The sequence below is a fragment of the Micropterus salmoides genome, unplaced genomic scaffold (genome assembly GCF_014851395.1).
Source record: "Micropterus salmoides isolate LMB-PRFRI ecotype aquatic unplaced genomic scaffold, ASM1485139v1 Ms_hic_scaffold_10, whole genome shotgun sequence".
Lineage (NCBI taxonomy): Eukaryota > Metazoa > Chordata > Actinopteri > Centrarchiformes > Centrarchidae > Micropterus > Micropterus salmoides.
The window spans coordinates 2,345,237-2,361,964 of NW_024040041.1; the positions used below are offsets into that span (position 1 = coordinate 2,345,237).

At 43.9% G+C, this 16,728-nt stretch overlaps 1 protein-coding gene across 3 annotated transcripts; it reads right to left on the reverse strand.

The window, feature by feature from the left end:
- Nucleotides 1-2,852: 2,852 nt before the first annotated feature.
- slc16a6b (solute carrier family 16 member 6b) lies at nucleotides 2,853-13,431 on the reverse strand. Of its 3 annotated transcripts, none has more exons than XM_038739431.1 (6): nucleotides 13,373-13,431; nucleotides 8,676-8,923; nucleotides 8,076-8,219; nucleotides 6,385-6,513; nucleotides 4,005-4,928; nucleotides 2,853-3,919 (listed from the first exon to the last, which is right to left on the reverse strand). In XM_038739431.1, the coding sequence occupies exons 2-6, from the start codon at nucleotides 8,905-8,907 to the stop codon at nucleotides 3,645-3,647; spliced, it is 1,704 nt and encodes a 567-aa protein (XP_038595359.1). In that variant the 5' UTR covers nucleotides 8,908-8,923; nucleotides 13,373-13,431; the 3' UTR covers nucleotides 2,853-3,644. The 3 variants fall into 3 exon arrangements, with proteins under 3 accessions (XP_038595359.1, XP_038595351.1, XP_038595365.1); XM_038739423.1 differs by lacking the exon at nucleotides 13,373-13,431 and adding an exon at nucleotides 11,916-12,190; XM_038739437.1 differs by lacking the exon at nucleotides 13,373-13,431 and adding an exon at nucleotides 10,915-11,262.
- Between the last annotated feature and the right edge of the window lie 3,297 nt (nucleotides 13,432-16,728).

A 16,728-nucleotide genomic window follows, 5' to 3' on the forward strand; every position in this document is an offset into this window, starting at 1 on the left:
CTAGCTTTGGTAATAGATTAGAAGAAACGCCCTCCAGCACGGTGAATGAGAGTTCAGACAGACAAACAATGGGAGTAGACTGGGTTTACGCATGTTCCTGTAGCTTTAGCCATTCAGTTATGTTATAATGTTCTTATGGGAAGGACGGTGTACTGGTTTATGTACTACTCAGCATCCAACTCTTGAATGCGTCTGTTACATGTTTGGTAGCTCTTACAATGAAAATATATATCTTTTGATCGTTGTTTTTGACCCTGAACACTATCCGGACCAATCTGCTTGTGAATATGTTGATCCTGTTTGCTGCTCACAGCAAAGTGCGGCCGTGCGCCGGAGCCAGCAGAGAACACTGTTGTCCTACTTTTAACAGCATGGCATGACCGGCTGGGAGGGTGGCCAGCCCTGTTCCTCAGGAAGCAGCTCTGCCTTCTGCCTTTGTGCAGCAGCTTCAACCTGGATCAGCTCTTTAGGTTGAAGCAGATCTGATGTCTGGCTTTATCCAGCATTGTGGAATAACCCCAGCTAACATTTGACATTTGAATAGCACCCGCTCTTTGTGTGTTGATAAAATATTAATTGTGTAAATCTGACTGATGATCAAGCTAGTTTCAACTGTGATCCTGGGCTTATTGACTTTTCATGTTGAAACCCATACATGAAATCGTTTTCAGACAGGAAGTACTGCCTGTCTGTATCGGTTATGTTAATGGTTTAAAATGAAAAGATGTAGGTTATTGAGAAATCATCGAGATCCGTGGTATTATTATCACTTAATTTTCACACAGTTAAATGACCTCTTCCAGAGGTACAGAAAACAGGCTGAATAGTTTTGCTATTGACAACTTGACTAACCTTTGTATAAAATCTCGTTAAAGAACCGGACCAGATTCACTTTGAGCTGAACAGAAGTTCTCGAATCACTGGAACCAGGAAATGGATCTTTGATTGTCATTTAGTCACAGACACATTATGTTTAGGATGTTAATAGTATTTCAGATAACTTTATCCAAATCAGTCCCTCACCTGAATAATATGTTAGCTGAGTGGTTATTTTATCTGCCTGCCCTCCTGCTAGTCCCAGGTGGTGACCTATGAACAGTTTGACAGTTTCACACGTGTGATGGTGAACACTTTAGCATTTCATTTCTTTTTATGAAATGGGTGAAACTGTCGATAGCACTCGAACCCCATCTGTTCACAATAGCACTGCTGATAAACTCAGCCCTCCATCACCCTCGCCTACTGTTGACCCGGCCTCTGTCTCTACACCAGTAAACATACACCACACTCAAACGTTTATTTGGACTTTATTTAGATAATACATACTGAAAGCAGCACAGAACAGGCAGGGACCTGCCTGGCACTTATATGAATAAAAGACTGAAAAGGGTTCTAATAAAAAACAACAAATCATCATTATAAACAGTATAAATAAAGGTGACCGTGATTATGGAAAGATTGGTGAACTAAACTTCAAGTCATGTGGGGGTGTGGAGAGGATGTGAGGCTGCAGGTGGAGGTTCTGCACAGAGTCTCCCTCCTGTCAACTCTGGCCTCCACACCCATGCATACATATATACTGCATATGAGCAGCTCTATTCTACACTTTAATATGTTTAACTGTATTTAGTTAGCCATTGCATCTGAAAACAAATCACTGTAAACCCTCAAGTTTATTTGTTCTATGATTGCTCTTCCGTTTCTATGCTGTCACTTGTAACAAGGTCCTTCTACAGGTCCTTCTACAGTACATCAACAGGACCATGATAACACGAGAACAGATACACAGGCAGCATTTTTCCCCAAAGGAGGACAGATTGAAGGATGGAAAGTTTCTGAGGCTCATAGTATCACACCTTGAAAATAACAACACCAACATCACAACGCTGTTTGCTGATTTCAGCCCCCATGAATCTGAAACTCAGCACCCTGGACTCACAGTTCGGATTAGTGGTCACACCTTCTCCACTCCAGAGCTAAAGTGCTCAACACCGGAGCCCCCAGGGCTGTGTGCTCAGCACCCCCTGTTCATGCTGTACACCCAGGACTGCGGCCCCCGACATGAAGAGAACTCTGTTGTGAAGTTTGCGGATGACACCACCATCATCGGCCGGATTTCAAACAACGATGAGACTTCATATCGTGAGGAATTTCATAAACTAGAGTGGTGCTCAGAGAACCAGAGAGTAGGTCAGCAAAACCAAGGAGCTGATCGTTGGTTTCCGGAAAAAGGAGATAAAGACTCCTGTCTACATCAGTGCAGCTGAGGTGGAGCAGGCGAACAGCTTCAGGTTCCTGGGAATCAGCATCACAGAGAACCTGACATGGTCGTCTCACATCTCCACGCTGCTGAAGAAACGACTGGATTTCTTGAGGAAGCTAAAGAAGGACAAATTCCCAGGTCAAGTTCTTGTCAGTTTTTACAGAGGAGCAATAGAAAGCATCCTGACTGGAAACATCACCAACATGGGATGTGCACGGCCAGGACCGGAGGGCTCTGCAGCGGGGGATTAAAACTGCTCAGCAGATCATTGGTACGCATCTCCTGAGCATCAGTGATATCAGTGAGGTGAGGTTCCTACGCAGAGCCCAAAGGATACTAAAGGACAGTACCCACCCAGCCACAGCCTGTTCACCCTGCTGCCTTCTGGGAAGAGAGATAGAGGTTTCTGATGCAACACAACCAGGCTGAGAGACTCTGATTCACCCTCTCACTCCATCTCAATTAATGGTTTTTGTGTTGCTCTGTGTTGTTTGTGTGCGTGCAGCATAAAGGGACTACAAACATACATTTCATTATGAAATCTTATAAAATTACTATTATGTGAAGCGTTGAATGACAGAATACAGGCTCCATGTGCAGAGAGAGACCGAGCTGGAGCTTCTTTTTTCATTCTAAAACATCAGTGAATACTGCTGCAGTCTTATAATAGTTACCATAGAAATTAAATACCAATTACACGTGCAAGAGCAACAGCTAGGAGACAGACCATATGTACACATCGCATGACTACATTTTCATGTCCTGCTTCAGCAGAAGTGAAATCCTTCTCCACACAGCAAACGATTACAGGTAGAGTCTGTTGAGTTACATTTTAAAAGTGTTTCACTCTCCAGCCTCTGCTGAAGAAGTGACTGTCATGTAGTGGTTCAGCGAGCATCCAGCATGGGCAGAGAAACGCAACATACAGGTGTTCAGCAGGAATGAATGAGCCGTTTAGTGTTTAATGAGGATGGAACCCTCCCCAAGACCAGGAATCAAAGAGCACAGCACAGTAATATCACACATCCTCATGACACTTCAGTATCAACACTTCTTTCCTGAGATAGAGCTATGTTTTCCCACTGAAACACAAACCAATGAAACACAGAGGACTGTGAGAAGTTGTTAAATAGCTAAGGTGTGAGCATGAGCTCAGCGTGGATGTGTCTTTGGTCTGAGAGGAGAGGCTGCTTCCTTCCTGAGAAGCAGTGAACTTCAAGCTTGTCAGAATGTGAGTGACACCTGAGATTTGGAACCAGCAGCAGCTGTGAAGACCATCAGCGCGGGTCAGTGTTCGTGACGCTGCAGCCTCTCACACTGCATCTTGACTGGATTTGTTGTTGGACCAGGTGGCGAGTCGTTGGTCATGCTACAGTCAGGTTCATAATACAGAGACATTGTCCTGATCCACAGCCTGTCTGACTGGGCTGTCCCCTGGGGCTAAGTCTACATCCAAAAAGTCAGACTGGTCGCTGTCCTGAGACATTTTCTCCTCCTCCTCCGTGCTGCTGGCTGCCTCTTTGTTTCTGCTGCTTCTTTGGCACAAGCCGGACTTGGCCGGGCCGACCAGAGCCAGGCATATGGCACTGAGGACCATTCCCACTGCACAGGAGTAGAAGGCAGCACCGTAGTTCTGTGTGACATCCACCAACACACCTGGAAGACAGATAAGACAGCTGTTAGGATCTATACAGGCTCAGTGAAATCAGAGAGAACGGTAAAGGTCACAGAGATCCTGTACCTCCTAGCGGTGGCCCTGCCAGCCCAGCAAAGCTCTGGATGAAGACGTACACTCCCACTGATGACGCCATCTTCTGGATGCCCACCACGTCCTCCTCAGCCAGCATGGGGATGTGAGTAGAGCCAACGGTGCCCATGAAGTAGCCGTATAGGGCGCAGCAGACCACCAGGCCCCAAAACTCCCACACGATAGTGAAGGCCACCAGCACCAGGCACAGCAGAACCACACAGGCCAGCAGAACCAGGGTCTTCCTGCAGCGGACTTTGTTCAACACCACCCCGATGGACAAGCGGCCGACAATGTCGGCCACAGCCATTACAGAGAGCATGTAGGAGGCCATGCTGGGCTCCACGCCGCGGCTCTTTGACAGTTCGATGATGTAGAGCTGTGGGGCGAAGAAGCCCAGCGTGGCGAACAACCCAAAGAGGGAGTAACAGATGAAGCCACCGTCTTTAAGCACGGAGAAGTCCAGGAGTTTGGGGCTGGAGGGCTGAAGAGGACCTGCTTCTACCTCATCCAGTTCCTCCTCATCCTTCTCCTTGACTGGGGTGGGAGGTGTAGACAGTGACGGCTCCTGGCCCTCCTTGTCCTGCAAATCCCACTCCATCAGAGCCTTGCTTTCGGCTCCTGCAGTCCTCAGGTCTAGGGTTGAAGCAGAGAGCGAGGTGACGCCGGAGTCGTCTGAGGATTGTGAGATTCCGGAACGGATGGAGGTTCTGGTTTGTTCGTTCTCCAGCTCATAAACACTCTGCAGCTGGTTCAAAGAGAGAGACTCTTTGTCTGATTCATCGTCCCCCTTTACAGGCTCCGGCATAATAATGATTGGACGAAGGAGAAGCCCACAGCCAATCACAGAAGCCTGAAAGATGCCGAGGACAACTAGACAGTAGCGCCAGCCGATGTGTTCCTTTAGTGTAGTGAAGGCTGTGGAGAGAGGACAGCATGGGTTTGATATACTTTACATACATTAAATACTCAAGGTCCACTTACTAGCTTTTTCTAGAGATTTCAACCTCATCAAGTCGAGCATTCAACTACTAAACCACAGGTCAGGGCTGCGGCCAGTAATCGATTTCGAGTTGGGGCAGGCACTTTATTTCACAAGCATTTGTTGAAATTCTCTTTACCTCCTGACAGCAGCCATTACATCAAATGCTCTGACACAGAAATGCCAGCCAATCATTTCATTAGATCTGAATGAAGTGGTTGAATGGCTGGCCTACCAGTGTGCACTCCGCCCTGCACTATGCATGAATGTGTTTTGGGGGAGTGGCTTTGGAGGGAGGCCTGAAGACATGTATGCTGCCACATACATACAGACTCTCTTTGCGGTCAGCGCAAAATTCTCCTCTGTGGAGTAACTATGGCGACGGTGGACAGAAAGGGTCAATCAATGAATTGCAATACAGTGACTGATTGTAATACGTGGCATGTCAGCGTGCAGTCGATGCAAAACAAACCAGCAGTCAACCAGCTGCTGTGTAATGGTGAGAGTTTGTAATGAAGAATGGCAGATGACCTCATTTATTTTATTCACCAATGTAGATTACTCATCTTGTCTTAGTTGCATTTGCTGAGTGGCAGAGATGGGGACTCGGGGACACACGCTGACTTCAGACTGGACTCTGACTCGAGATGCGGGATTCATGAACAATGTTTATTTTAGGAAACGTCTGATGAGCGTGCTGTTATTCCCTCCCTCTGTAACACCAGACGTTTTGGTAACACATAATGGTAACATTTTGGTATCTGCGCACCGCTGCACGTGAAAGAGGACAACAAACACTGGCAGCTGCTGAGCCGTTCTTCATAAACTTTGGCTTTAAAACTTCATACAACGAGACCCAAACATAAGAAGCGCTGAGCGTGAACATGTTTAGCTCAGCATTGGCCTTCTAACATTAGCTTGCTTCTTGCTTTAGCTACGACCTTCGGGAGGTTTACTCCGACTGTCGTTCGTTATGAAAAGATGAATGAGCGTTTGTTTACTTGCCAAACTTGTGGTGGTCGATTAACATAATCATTTATGTCCCGCTGGCTGCCATCACGGTAATTATTAACGTCGGCTGCAACAGGTTCCAGGTTATTGCTGATCATGTAACGTTACAGTTTTATTTAGTTATAACGTTACACTGGTTTGAGAGTCTGGACTATGTAGTTAAAGTTAAAGTTAGAATATTTAAGATTTTCATGACATCATTGTTGATACTATTTATGGTCTAAATGCTCTCAGCCCCCCGCGACCCTGTACACAGGATAAGCGATTGAGGATGGACAGTGGGAGAATGCCGTGAAATATCAGATCAATATCATCATTATTCTAAAAAATAGTTCCCCTTCATAACGGTCATATTTCAGCTAACTGTGACTCAACGCTCACCTGGAGCAAATGCAAATATGGCAAAAGATTCTCCGGAGGAAGCGATGGCGGTGACGAGGGCACGTCGTCTGGAGAAGTACTGGGCTAGGATGGTGACGGTGGGGAGGAAGGTGAGGCAGTAGCCGAGGCCTGTAAACAAAGAGGAGAAGAGAAAAGGGGGACATCACAGCCACTGGCCGGCATGGTAGACCACTGCATGGTTAGGGGGGTGGGTCAAAGATCAAGGTGTCAGGTCGCTCCTTTGTCAAAGGTAGCAGGCTGCGTGAGATGACTGAGCTTTGCTACAGCTGAAAGACAAAAGGCATGTAAAGACAAAAAAGAGAGACGGGGAGAGGAGAAGGGGTTGTCAAAGTTAGCTGTGGTCTTTTCCAGAGGCAGACATGGTGATCATGGAGGGAGGGCTAGCAGTGCTTTCTGAACAAGAAAAAAAAGTTAAATGTGCTCTGATTCAAAACTCAATTCACCAAATTCTTCATCATCTAATCTTTTACTTTCATTCAGTAAATGTGTTCTATCCTCCTCAGCCACTTCCTGTTCCATCAGTCCTGCTCTGAAAGGAAATTTAGTGTTTCTGGGGAATGTTTTGCTGCTCCAGTTTTCCCTGCTCTGCTCTGTTCTGTCAGTCCTTCCTAGAGAGTTCAAATAGTGCGTGGTGTTTAGAAGAGGCTGATCACCTCTCAGTCATTGGACAGTTCTGGAAGAAACAGACTGATGCAGATTTTACTGTTGACACTGCTAGGAGTCCCTTTAGTTCATTCAACAAGACAGACACGTCTGCAGGGGCAAAAGTCAAAGTGACAGATAGACAGACGGACACAGAGACAGACAGACAGATACAGAGACAGACAGACAGACAGACATGTCTGCAAGAGCAAAAGTCATTCTGTAATGCCTCTTTTCCACTGCATGGTACCAGCTCGACTCGCCTTTTTTGGTTTTCCATTGTGGAAAAGTTGTACCTGTACCTGGCACTTGTTTTCATATCACCTCCGTCGTCGAGGTTCCAAGCGAGTTGAGTTGAGCTGAGGCGATACTAAAGGGTGATGTGAAAACACAGCAGACTACTTATTGGTTCGTCATTGAGCTCCTGAGGGGGGGCAGCAACAGAAGGTTTTAAATTTTACAATTTTCACAAGTTATTTCATCACTAAATCCATTTCTGGTGAGTAATCAACTGTAGATTTCAAATATTGGCAGTGTTATGAAAATTGATGGCGAATCAAAAATGTGCTAGAATGTTTTTGGAGTTGAGGAGCTCCGCAAGTGGCGGCGGGGTAAGCTAACAAGCTCACAGACCGCTCTGGTCCCACAGTCACACAGACCACTGCAGCCAATGCAGCAGAGGAAAACACAGCTGTAAGATTTTCATACCGCCTATCTGTCTTTACATTCTGAGTAATGTTGAGACTTAAAATCAAGAGCTGGTGTGTGTGTGTGTGTGTGTGTGTGTGTCGCGTTGAACATAACGTCATGGCAGTTGTGTGTGGTGTTGCTATGATGACCAGCTTCATTAAGGGGTACTGTCTCTGGGTACTATCTGCAACGGATAATGGAGAACGGCGGCCCAGAACCGAGTGGAGGCAAAGCAAGTTGAGCTGGTACCAGTAATGGAAAAGAAGCTTAAGTGGCATGTTACAGTAACAGACACACAGAGAGACAGACGGCTGTGCTGGTGTGAGTTTGGTAAGCACCTGAAACAAAGCCGATGGTGATGTACATCTCGTTGATGGAGGTGGTGAAGGCGGAGGTTATGGTTCCCAGGCTGATGAAGAAGCCTCCCACCATCACCACTGGACGATAGCCGAAGCGGTTGCTCATCATCGTGGACAGGGGGGCTGGGGGGGGAGTGCAGAACATTCATTTTATAATAATGATGATACATTTGATTTGTTTAGCACCTTTCAAAACATACATTAGTTATGTTTAGCTATTTAAACGGGGAGCTCCACTCCGCCTGCGTACTCGCTTTGATCCATGGGGTTGCTCTGTGCTCCTCATGTGAACAAACAGGCAGACTAACAATACACGGATAAACACCAGGTGCTCTGTGGGCAACAGCTTCTGTGCACTACTGTATCCCTGCTGGTACAAATGTATTTTCTTTACAACCTAACTTCAGTTCAAACTCTACATAACGATAGCTGACACACCCAGCGCTCCTGTTTATGCCCCTCGTCTTTTCACTTGCACTGCACATCAAGTATTAAATGTCCTTAAATGCTTTTTACTTGTTGGTTGTGCTGAAAGAGTACAAGAAAGGTAACACACATGAGTAAAGCTTCATGACTGACCAGTGAAGGTAAAGATGAAGACACAGATGGAGATGACCCAGGACACTCGGCTGTTGCTCTCCCCAAACTCTTCCATCAGATCCTGGAGGAAGACACCCAGGCTCTTGAGGGTCCCATAGGTGCAGACCTCCACCATGAAGAAGGCCAGGGCCACAGCCCAGCCCCAGCCTCCATCGGGCACCTCTGGGTAAACATTTGGACCCAAACAGCTCTGGGAATTAGGCCCCCTCATGGCTACAGCAGGCCACCTGGAGGGAGAAACAGATCAGTGAGATTATTTTGTCCTTCCTTAAAGCTGAGGTAGGCAGTTTCACATTCTGCTATTGCAGAATACACACACACACACACACACACACACACACACACACACACACACACACACACACAGTATATACTGCAATAGCAGAAAGTGAAGCTGACGTTTCATCACTCAGCCACAGAGACGCCCAGCCCAGGCGAATGCATCAGCTTTGACTAATGTGGGTTTTGGAAAGCCCACACGGATATTTTGAGTCATCATTTAAAGTCTTGAGTCTCTGAGACATCACTTAGACTCGATGGGACACCAGTCCCCAGTGAAAGCCAGGATGATAATAATATTGTAATTTCATCCTCAATCAAGCTAATGCTATACAAAAACATGAATAAAATGAGATGGTAGGCCAAAATAATTACGGTCCCTGAAAACCGCACACAGCACAAATGTGAGCATTTAAATGAACATCTTCACATATTAAAATTAACTGAAAACTGTCCTTTCAAACCCCTGGACCTGACTGCATATAATAGTAGCAAATAAAATGAACAATAGAGTATCTAAAAATATATACTTTTTGAAGTGAAGTGCCACAGTTAGTTGTTCCTGCTAGGGTTGGAGATGTCAACAAAATAGGCATTGGATGATGTTTTTTTACAATGAAATATCGGGATGGACATCGACATCGGGTGGGGCGCGCCTGGGAGGTGGGTGGAGATGGACAATGGCATCGTCTATTGGCCGAACCCTAGTTCCTGCTCATATATACGTATCTTATATAATATATATTATAGTTATGTGCCACCCACTCCTGGCAAACAATGTCTCCACCTAGTGGTGGCTGTATTGGACCAAGAAGAACAACACGTGTGCTGATAAGTCCTGTATAAGACTGTATAAAAGAAGTGGACGCAGACGTCACCTGTTGATTTGTGCACAACCATTTTGAAGCCTTGAGTTAGGCTTTTTAGCCATTGCCATCTTGGGTTTATGGAACCAGAAATAACCATATTTCAATGAGAGGGTGGAGCTGGGGAGGAGTGAGGGAGATCCCCTCCTGACTCAGTTTGCTGGTGAATGTACATTTCATCTATCATACCAAGTTATCAGTTAGCGCTAACTAGCTTGCTTGGTTCGCTTCGTGCAATCGTTATTCATGTTAACTGTGATATTAATTGGGATGCTTTTGGCTGGTGAAAAACAGGCTTACAACAAAATATACTTACCAGAAAAAAATTAACAGTTTCTTTAAGTTAAACTGTGAAATGGTCAAAGCTCTTAAAAGGAAACACAGACAGCACCCAGGTCACCATGGTAGCAACTTGTCCATCACAAGGTAGCCACGCCCTTAAGCATTCCCTGCTTTATTGTCTATTTTCTCTAAATGGGACCAAAATGTACAAAATGAACATCATGCTGTGTTGAAGAAGACTTGAAACTAACAATTGAGATCATAAACTCATTAGCAAAGTGTTTCCTGAGTTAGTAAATCAGGTGAGAAGTTGGGCCATTTTCTCATTGAAGCTAATGCAATCTGACTGCTTTTTTTCAACCAGTGGAGTCGCCCCCTGCTGGCCTTTAGAAAGAATGCAGGTTTAAGGACCTTAAAGTAGGATTGTTCCACAGCTAATAGCTTTGAGTTGTATTGGTATAGCTGATCAGGAACAACTTAGGAACTCCTAGGTACGGAAGATGACAGAGACTTTGTGTCCTTCCAAAGCTTACTCCTAATACATGACTTGAACACAGCACTTGCTTTGGCCCTAGTCTCTCAGGTGCTGCCAGGAGTGAGAATTTTTGTCTGAATATAAAACCCCAAAACATGTCTCAGCAGCCTTGCAAAATAAAAAACTAAAATAAAATCGCAACAGTTTGGAAGGTTATTAAAACATTTCCAGCAACAAGAGCAGCAGATCAGCTGCAGGACTCACGTCTGTGTCGCCTGAGCGTCGGAGGAACGTGATGTTTAACGAGCTTAATTACCTGCTGTAATCAGCTGTTCCGCTCGTTTTGGAGAGGAAGAGATCGACTTCTGCTCTGTGTAAAAACCTCCTGACTGATGGAAACTTAAAACAACAACTTAGGACCCAGTATTTAGCGTAAACACACCGCTGCGCGCTGGCTGCTTTTTCCAACACACGATCTCAGGCGGACATCGACGAGACTTGTGTGGCTATTTGACAGTTGATTATTTTTGGTTTGCAAACAAGATGAGAAGTTGTAGAAAAACAGCCAACATTCTCCAGTTAAAGCCAGTAGCCTCTACTCGCACATTCAGAAATTCACTGCAAGGCAGGCAAGGTCAAGGTCCTGTGCTGCACAACAGGTTCTGCTTGAACTGATGAACCTGTTAAAAAAAAAAAAACTAAGAACACCTGGCTCCAGGATCTGAACATATTATATGAACCATAGTCTCATTTTAAAACTGAAAGGTGAAACACCTCTTCAGGTGCATTTTGAATGCGCTTGCCATGTTGCCGGTGAATGACTTGTTTTTAGACTCCCACTGGTATTTAAATTCGTTTTTTAAATAATATTGACTTGTTCATGGTCACATCTTTCAAAATAAGATACAGTTTTATTATCATCAGGCTAGGAGTTCACCCCGACTGCAAACTGTGTCACGTTGTCAGGCAGTCCGCAATGCAGAGGAGGGGGGACGTCAAGGTGTCTTTGACCCACCTCAGTTTCTGCTGGGCTTACACTTACAGCCAGCTTTATATGTTTTATTTTAAATTAAGAGGAAACGAACAAAGGCTAGGTCTACTTGTTTAAGTGTGATTTGTCTCCGTCCCTGACTGTCTGGCGTAACAACTGGTTTATTAATGTCACATCATATCAGTAAAAAAGTGTTCCTCTCAGACAGCAGAAAACTAACGTTACTTGACGCTAGTTTCCGTCCAGACTGCCATTTGTAACGGCGCACAGTGAGCCGAGGCTAACAGCATCCCGCAGCTGGAGTGCCAAGTTGACATCTTACTTACCGGCAGAGTTGACTACAGAGGGCGGAGGAAGCTGCTTTCTGCTGGAACAAAGCTCGCTCGTCAGTTCATTGTGGCTTTAAAATGTTCCAAGCTGGAGAGAGCAGTTGTTCACGTAGAAATGTTAAACTGTTTTCTTTTTTCAATATCGCTGTTCAAAAAATAATAGACTAATAGAACAGCTGATATTGCTTTTGTCTATTTTCGCTTTGTCACAGCCTGCCGCATCTTCTATCTTCTACCAACTGTTTCCTGCCTGCTTTGGCAGCTCTTTACCGGCTCAAGCCGGTATTCCACCGCGGGCGCGCAGATGGCTCGGCTACATGAACGCGCAGCCGTTCCTGAGAGACGCGGAAAGACACTCTGTCTGTTAATATAGCATGTGGGTGCTCCTAATATTTCTAAAACAAATAATTTATTTGTTTTCCGTATTTATATTTTACAACAAATGTAACAGTGTTAACCACAAACATGAATACGACTGGCAATATACAGTGAAATACATATGGTCACAACTGATGCCTAGTCTACCTTTTTTCGTAAATTTTGATCAGCTGTAATTTCACATCAAAATCACAAATAATTCAGGTTCTTCGAGAATCCGGGGGTTCATTTAACTCCTCTGCCACGTGAAAGCTGATACGAATGTTTCAGTGTATGTACGTAGTGTACGTATTTTACCTTCGGGCGTGAACGCAGCTCCCGCTAGAGCTGGCGCGCCACAGAGCACGTGTACACCGAGCGCGCGGTTGCGGCTGAGACCAACAGGTTTAATCCAGTTGCAAAGCAGCATCCCGTTCCACACTGCTGTGTCTGTGTGTGTGTGTGTGTGTGTGTGTGTCTGTGTGTCTGTCTGTCTGTCTGTCTGTCTGTGTGTGTGTGTGTGTGTGTGTGTGTGTGTGTGTGTGACGTCCTTTCATAACTGAATCCGAGAACATAAATAAAGTAGTGGAGAGTGGAAGGACTGCAAGAGGTAAAGAGAAGAAAAAAGGATGAAGATGTGATGAAAGGGATTTCCTCAGGTCCTTTTTGCCATTTTCTTCCCCCTTTGTGCCTTTTTTTCTTTAAGCATGTGAGAATTTGTAGCCCAGCTGTACTACCTTACCACATGAGGTGGAAGGTTCAGGTCGGGTTAAGAGCTGAGCTGCCTTTGCCAAACTGAGCCAGATGTTTTCTGACCACATGGCGGCCCTGGTAGTCTCCATTAATTAAAGGGAATTGTGAGTCACCAGCATGCTAGCACAGGCACAATAAAGCTCCCTGGTTCAGCGGAAACAGCCTCATCCGTGAACAGCTAGAGAAGATGTGAAAAGTTTTGAACATTTGGCGGTGATTAAAGTTATCCTTAAAAGCAGGCTATTTCCTTTTGTTTCTATGAACACAAGGTTGATTATTCCCCTCAACACCAAAGAAAGCACTCAAGTCAACATTAAGAAAAATCTTATCAACCCATGACTCACCTTTGGCTGTTGGACAGGCGGAGAACAAAGAAGCTGGTAACAGTCTGCCTCTGTCTTCACTGTGGCCACAGGATAAGTATTAGTACATAGTATTAAGAGATTTGTATTGTTGCAACCTCAGCCACACCTTCACATAGTACTGCACTGTGACATAAGAAAGCACTCTGAGCAGCGTTATAAAGGGAAACATCATGAGATGCTTGAGATGGCTCTCTCTTTAACTTTATGTTCTTAACCAAAATGTGCAAGAACTGCCTGCCCCTTTCACAATCAAAATACACTGGATTTTTATTTAGCCTAAAATAATTGTTGCTATTTGAAGTGTAAGTTTAAGACATTTTAAAGTTGTTTAATGTTGATGAAAGTCATGATTCATTTAGCCAGTATTTAGCTCTGTGGAATTTAGAAGTAACTTACCTGTGTCTCAGCTGTGACTGCACCTTTGACGTATGTTGAGTGCTCAAAAGTGCCCTGACCTGGAGTACTTCTGAAGTTTGATGCAGGGGTGTGTCTAAGGGGTGGCCAGACAAAGTCCAGCCCTGGAATTTGATAGGACACCCCAGGTGACAAACAGCAATTTCTAAATGGGTATCTACTACTGTATTTGGTGGTAAAATTGGAGCACTTTGCCATTTAAATTCAAGATATAACAATGTTTAACCATTCAACACTGGCATGTTGACGTTAGAGCAAGATAAACATTTGTCATCTGGGCAGCCGTTTTATGTGTGATGGCCGTTGTTGACAGATGTTAAAGCTCCATATCATTTTGTGTGTCATTCTTGATAAGGGCATGATGGCAACATCCTTTCTGTCAGCCTTTGCTTTTGAGATTTCAGTAAAATCCAAAAAATAAACTCAGTGATCAAATGTATAGTCCCTGGACCGGAATGCAAAATCCCCCCAAAAGAAATAAAATGTTCTTGTACGCAACAGAAACTATCTGGTTTCTTGCACTTGAGACTGGGTTCTATTCTTCTGCCCTTTGTGTTTAGCTGTCAGAGATTGTTTTCTATTGTTTCTCTGCTTCTCCTCTTTCCCCTGGGATCATCTGCCTTCCCTCAGCAGTATGTTGTCCTTGTAGGTGTGAGGTTACAGCTGGTTATAAGGGTTTTCTTAACGTCTGGCAACCGCACGGCTGTACTGATAAAGGAAGAACATAGTGAGAACATTATAGATATTTGCTGTACACAGTGGTCTTTTCAGGGTTCCTTCAAGTGCCTCAGGATGTAGGTTGATGAAGTAGTTTGCAGTTGAAATCAAAAAGCACAAATGATAACATGTATGCTATAAAAGTGTTGGGCTGGTGGATTTTAGAGTGCTGATGAAAGGGTAAGAAGCTTTCATCTTAGAGCTGCAACACATTAATAACTTGATGTATTCACTGTAAGCTAATGAGACCAGGTAGTCCAGAACCTGAAAATACAAAATCATGTAGTGTCCTGGTGACCCTAGGGTCTTTAAACACTGACAATGTATTTGCAACATCTACTTTCTGGGCAGAGACCTTTGTCAGCTGTTTACTGCAAACGTCAAATAAAAGCATTAAAAAAGCCCCAAAAGATATTTTATAAAGAAGAACTCAGAGGATGGTATTTTAATCATACCATTATACACAGTGGGAAAAGAAATGAAAAAACATAATTTATATATTACGAAGACAGGTGTCAGCCATTGAAATACAAACCATGGCTACCGTCATACCCATACTATCATTCTATTTAGTATGCCAGAAAAATATTGAGAATCCCACACCTGCCTAAAACGCATAAAGCGCTTTGAGTGGTCAGAAAACTAGGAAGGTGCCATACAAGTACAGTCCATTTACCGTTTCATTTAGTTTATATTGTGCTTCCATGATGCATACTCCTAAGTATTGTTGGATTTAATCAAACTGCCTAAAACTAAGACACAAGGCCAGGTAGTACACCATCACAGAAGAACTATTTCTTGGTCTCCAATTGCACACTTCTTGATCAAAACTTGAAGGTGACAGGGAACATTATGCACGGGGTACATACTTGTAAGAGAAGCTTTGTTGCTTGAGTAGCTTTTTGAAAGTATTATAAAATAACTTCTGAAAGGACCAGACTGAAATAGTACAGCTTTACTGTTTGAGTTGACTAGAAAGACTAGAAAGGCGCTATACAAATATAGAGCATTTACATTTACATACTGATCAGCATCACTGTAAATGTGCCAGTATATTAGCCAAAAGGCTAATTTTCAGCTGTTGTCTCTTGGCCTGCTGTTAAATTATCCATTCAAATAACTATAACACAATATGTATGATTAGAATAGGAAAAAAACAAAACATGAACATATGAACATGATAAAAAGCTGAGAGGAGTAAAGCAGCATCATGTAAAGTAGCAGCTGTAAACTGCAGGCAATTAAAACCAGAAGGGACACAATCTGACACACAAGCCAAGTAAATGAGAGCAAACAAGGAGGGCAGGGACTAGGTATGATGGAGGGTCTGGTTGCCTTTTTTATAAGTTATTATTATTATTATTATGCAAGAGATGCTGTATCATATATTTAACAGAAGAATGTTCCAAAACTGGAAAAGCAGTTACTGTAAAGGATGTCTGGCCGAGGCATCTTTTCCGAGGCATCTTTTCCTCCTTGGGACAACTACGTCCCCTCCGTAATCTGCCCAACATTTTTCTGAACATTGAATCTGGCAAATGGGGGAGATGCTTATCCATTAAGAATTTTGAATATTAAACAAGGATTATGAAATTTAATACCATTTTCAGAGAAATGGAGACCATATCTAGGGAGTACATTACAGTCATGGTATCTTTTAGGTTTATTATCCAGGACCTTGAGAGCTTGTTATACACAGACTATACCGGCTTTGTTATTGTATCAGCGGTAAGAGACATATGTGAGATCACAGCATGGAAATAAATCTTAGCAGCTTGAGGTGTCAGGTATTTCCAAAGAAATCTAAAAGTGTTGGTTGAAAAATGTTTTTGGAACAACTTGCTTAACTTGTTTTTTGAAGCAGAGTCTAAGATGACACTGAGGCATTTCAAACTGGAAACCACCTGTCGCTTCTCACTTCATGTATAAACTGAATTTTGTTCTGAGCAATGAATGTCACTTGCTTGTTCTGTGAGTAACGTTAAGTTGTTGGGTTTTTTTACATTAAGATGCAAGCAAGAATCTGCAATCCACTGTGTGACGACCTCCATCATCTGTGTAAGTTTGAGAGCTGCTTCTTCGCAGTTTTCTTCACGTATCATCCTGGACGTCAGCTCCAGTAAAGAGGAGCAGACCTCGAATAGAGAATGGGTGACACTTGATCCTCACACACTGCTTTCTGTTTTGGATGTAAGATTTGAATC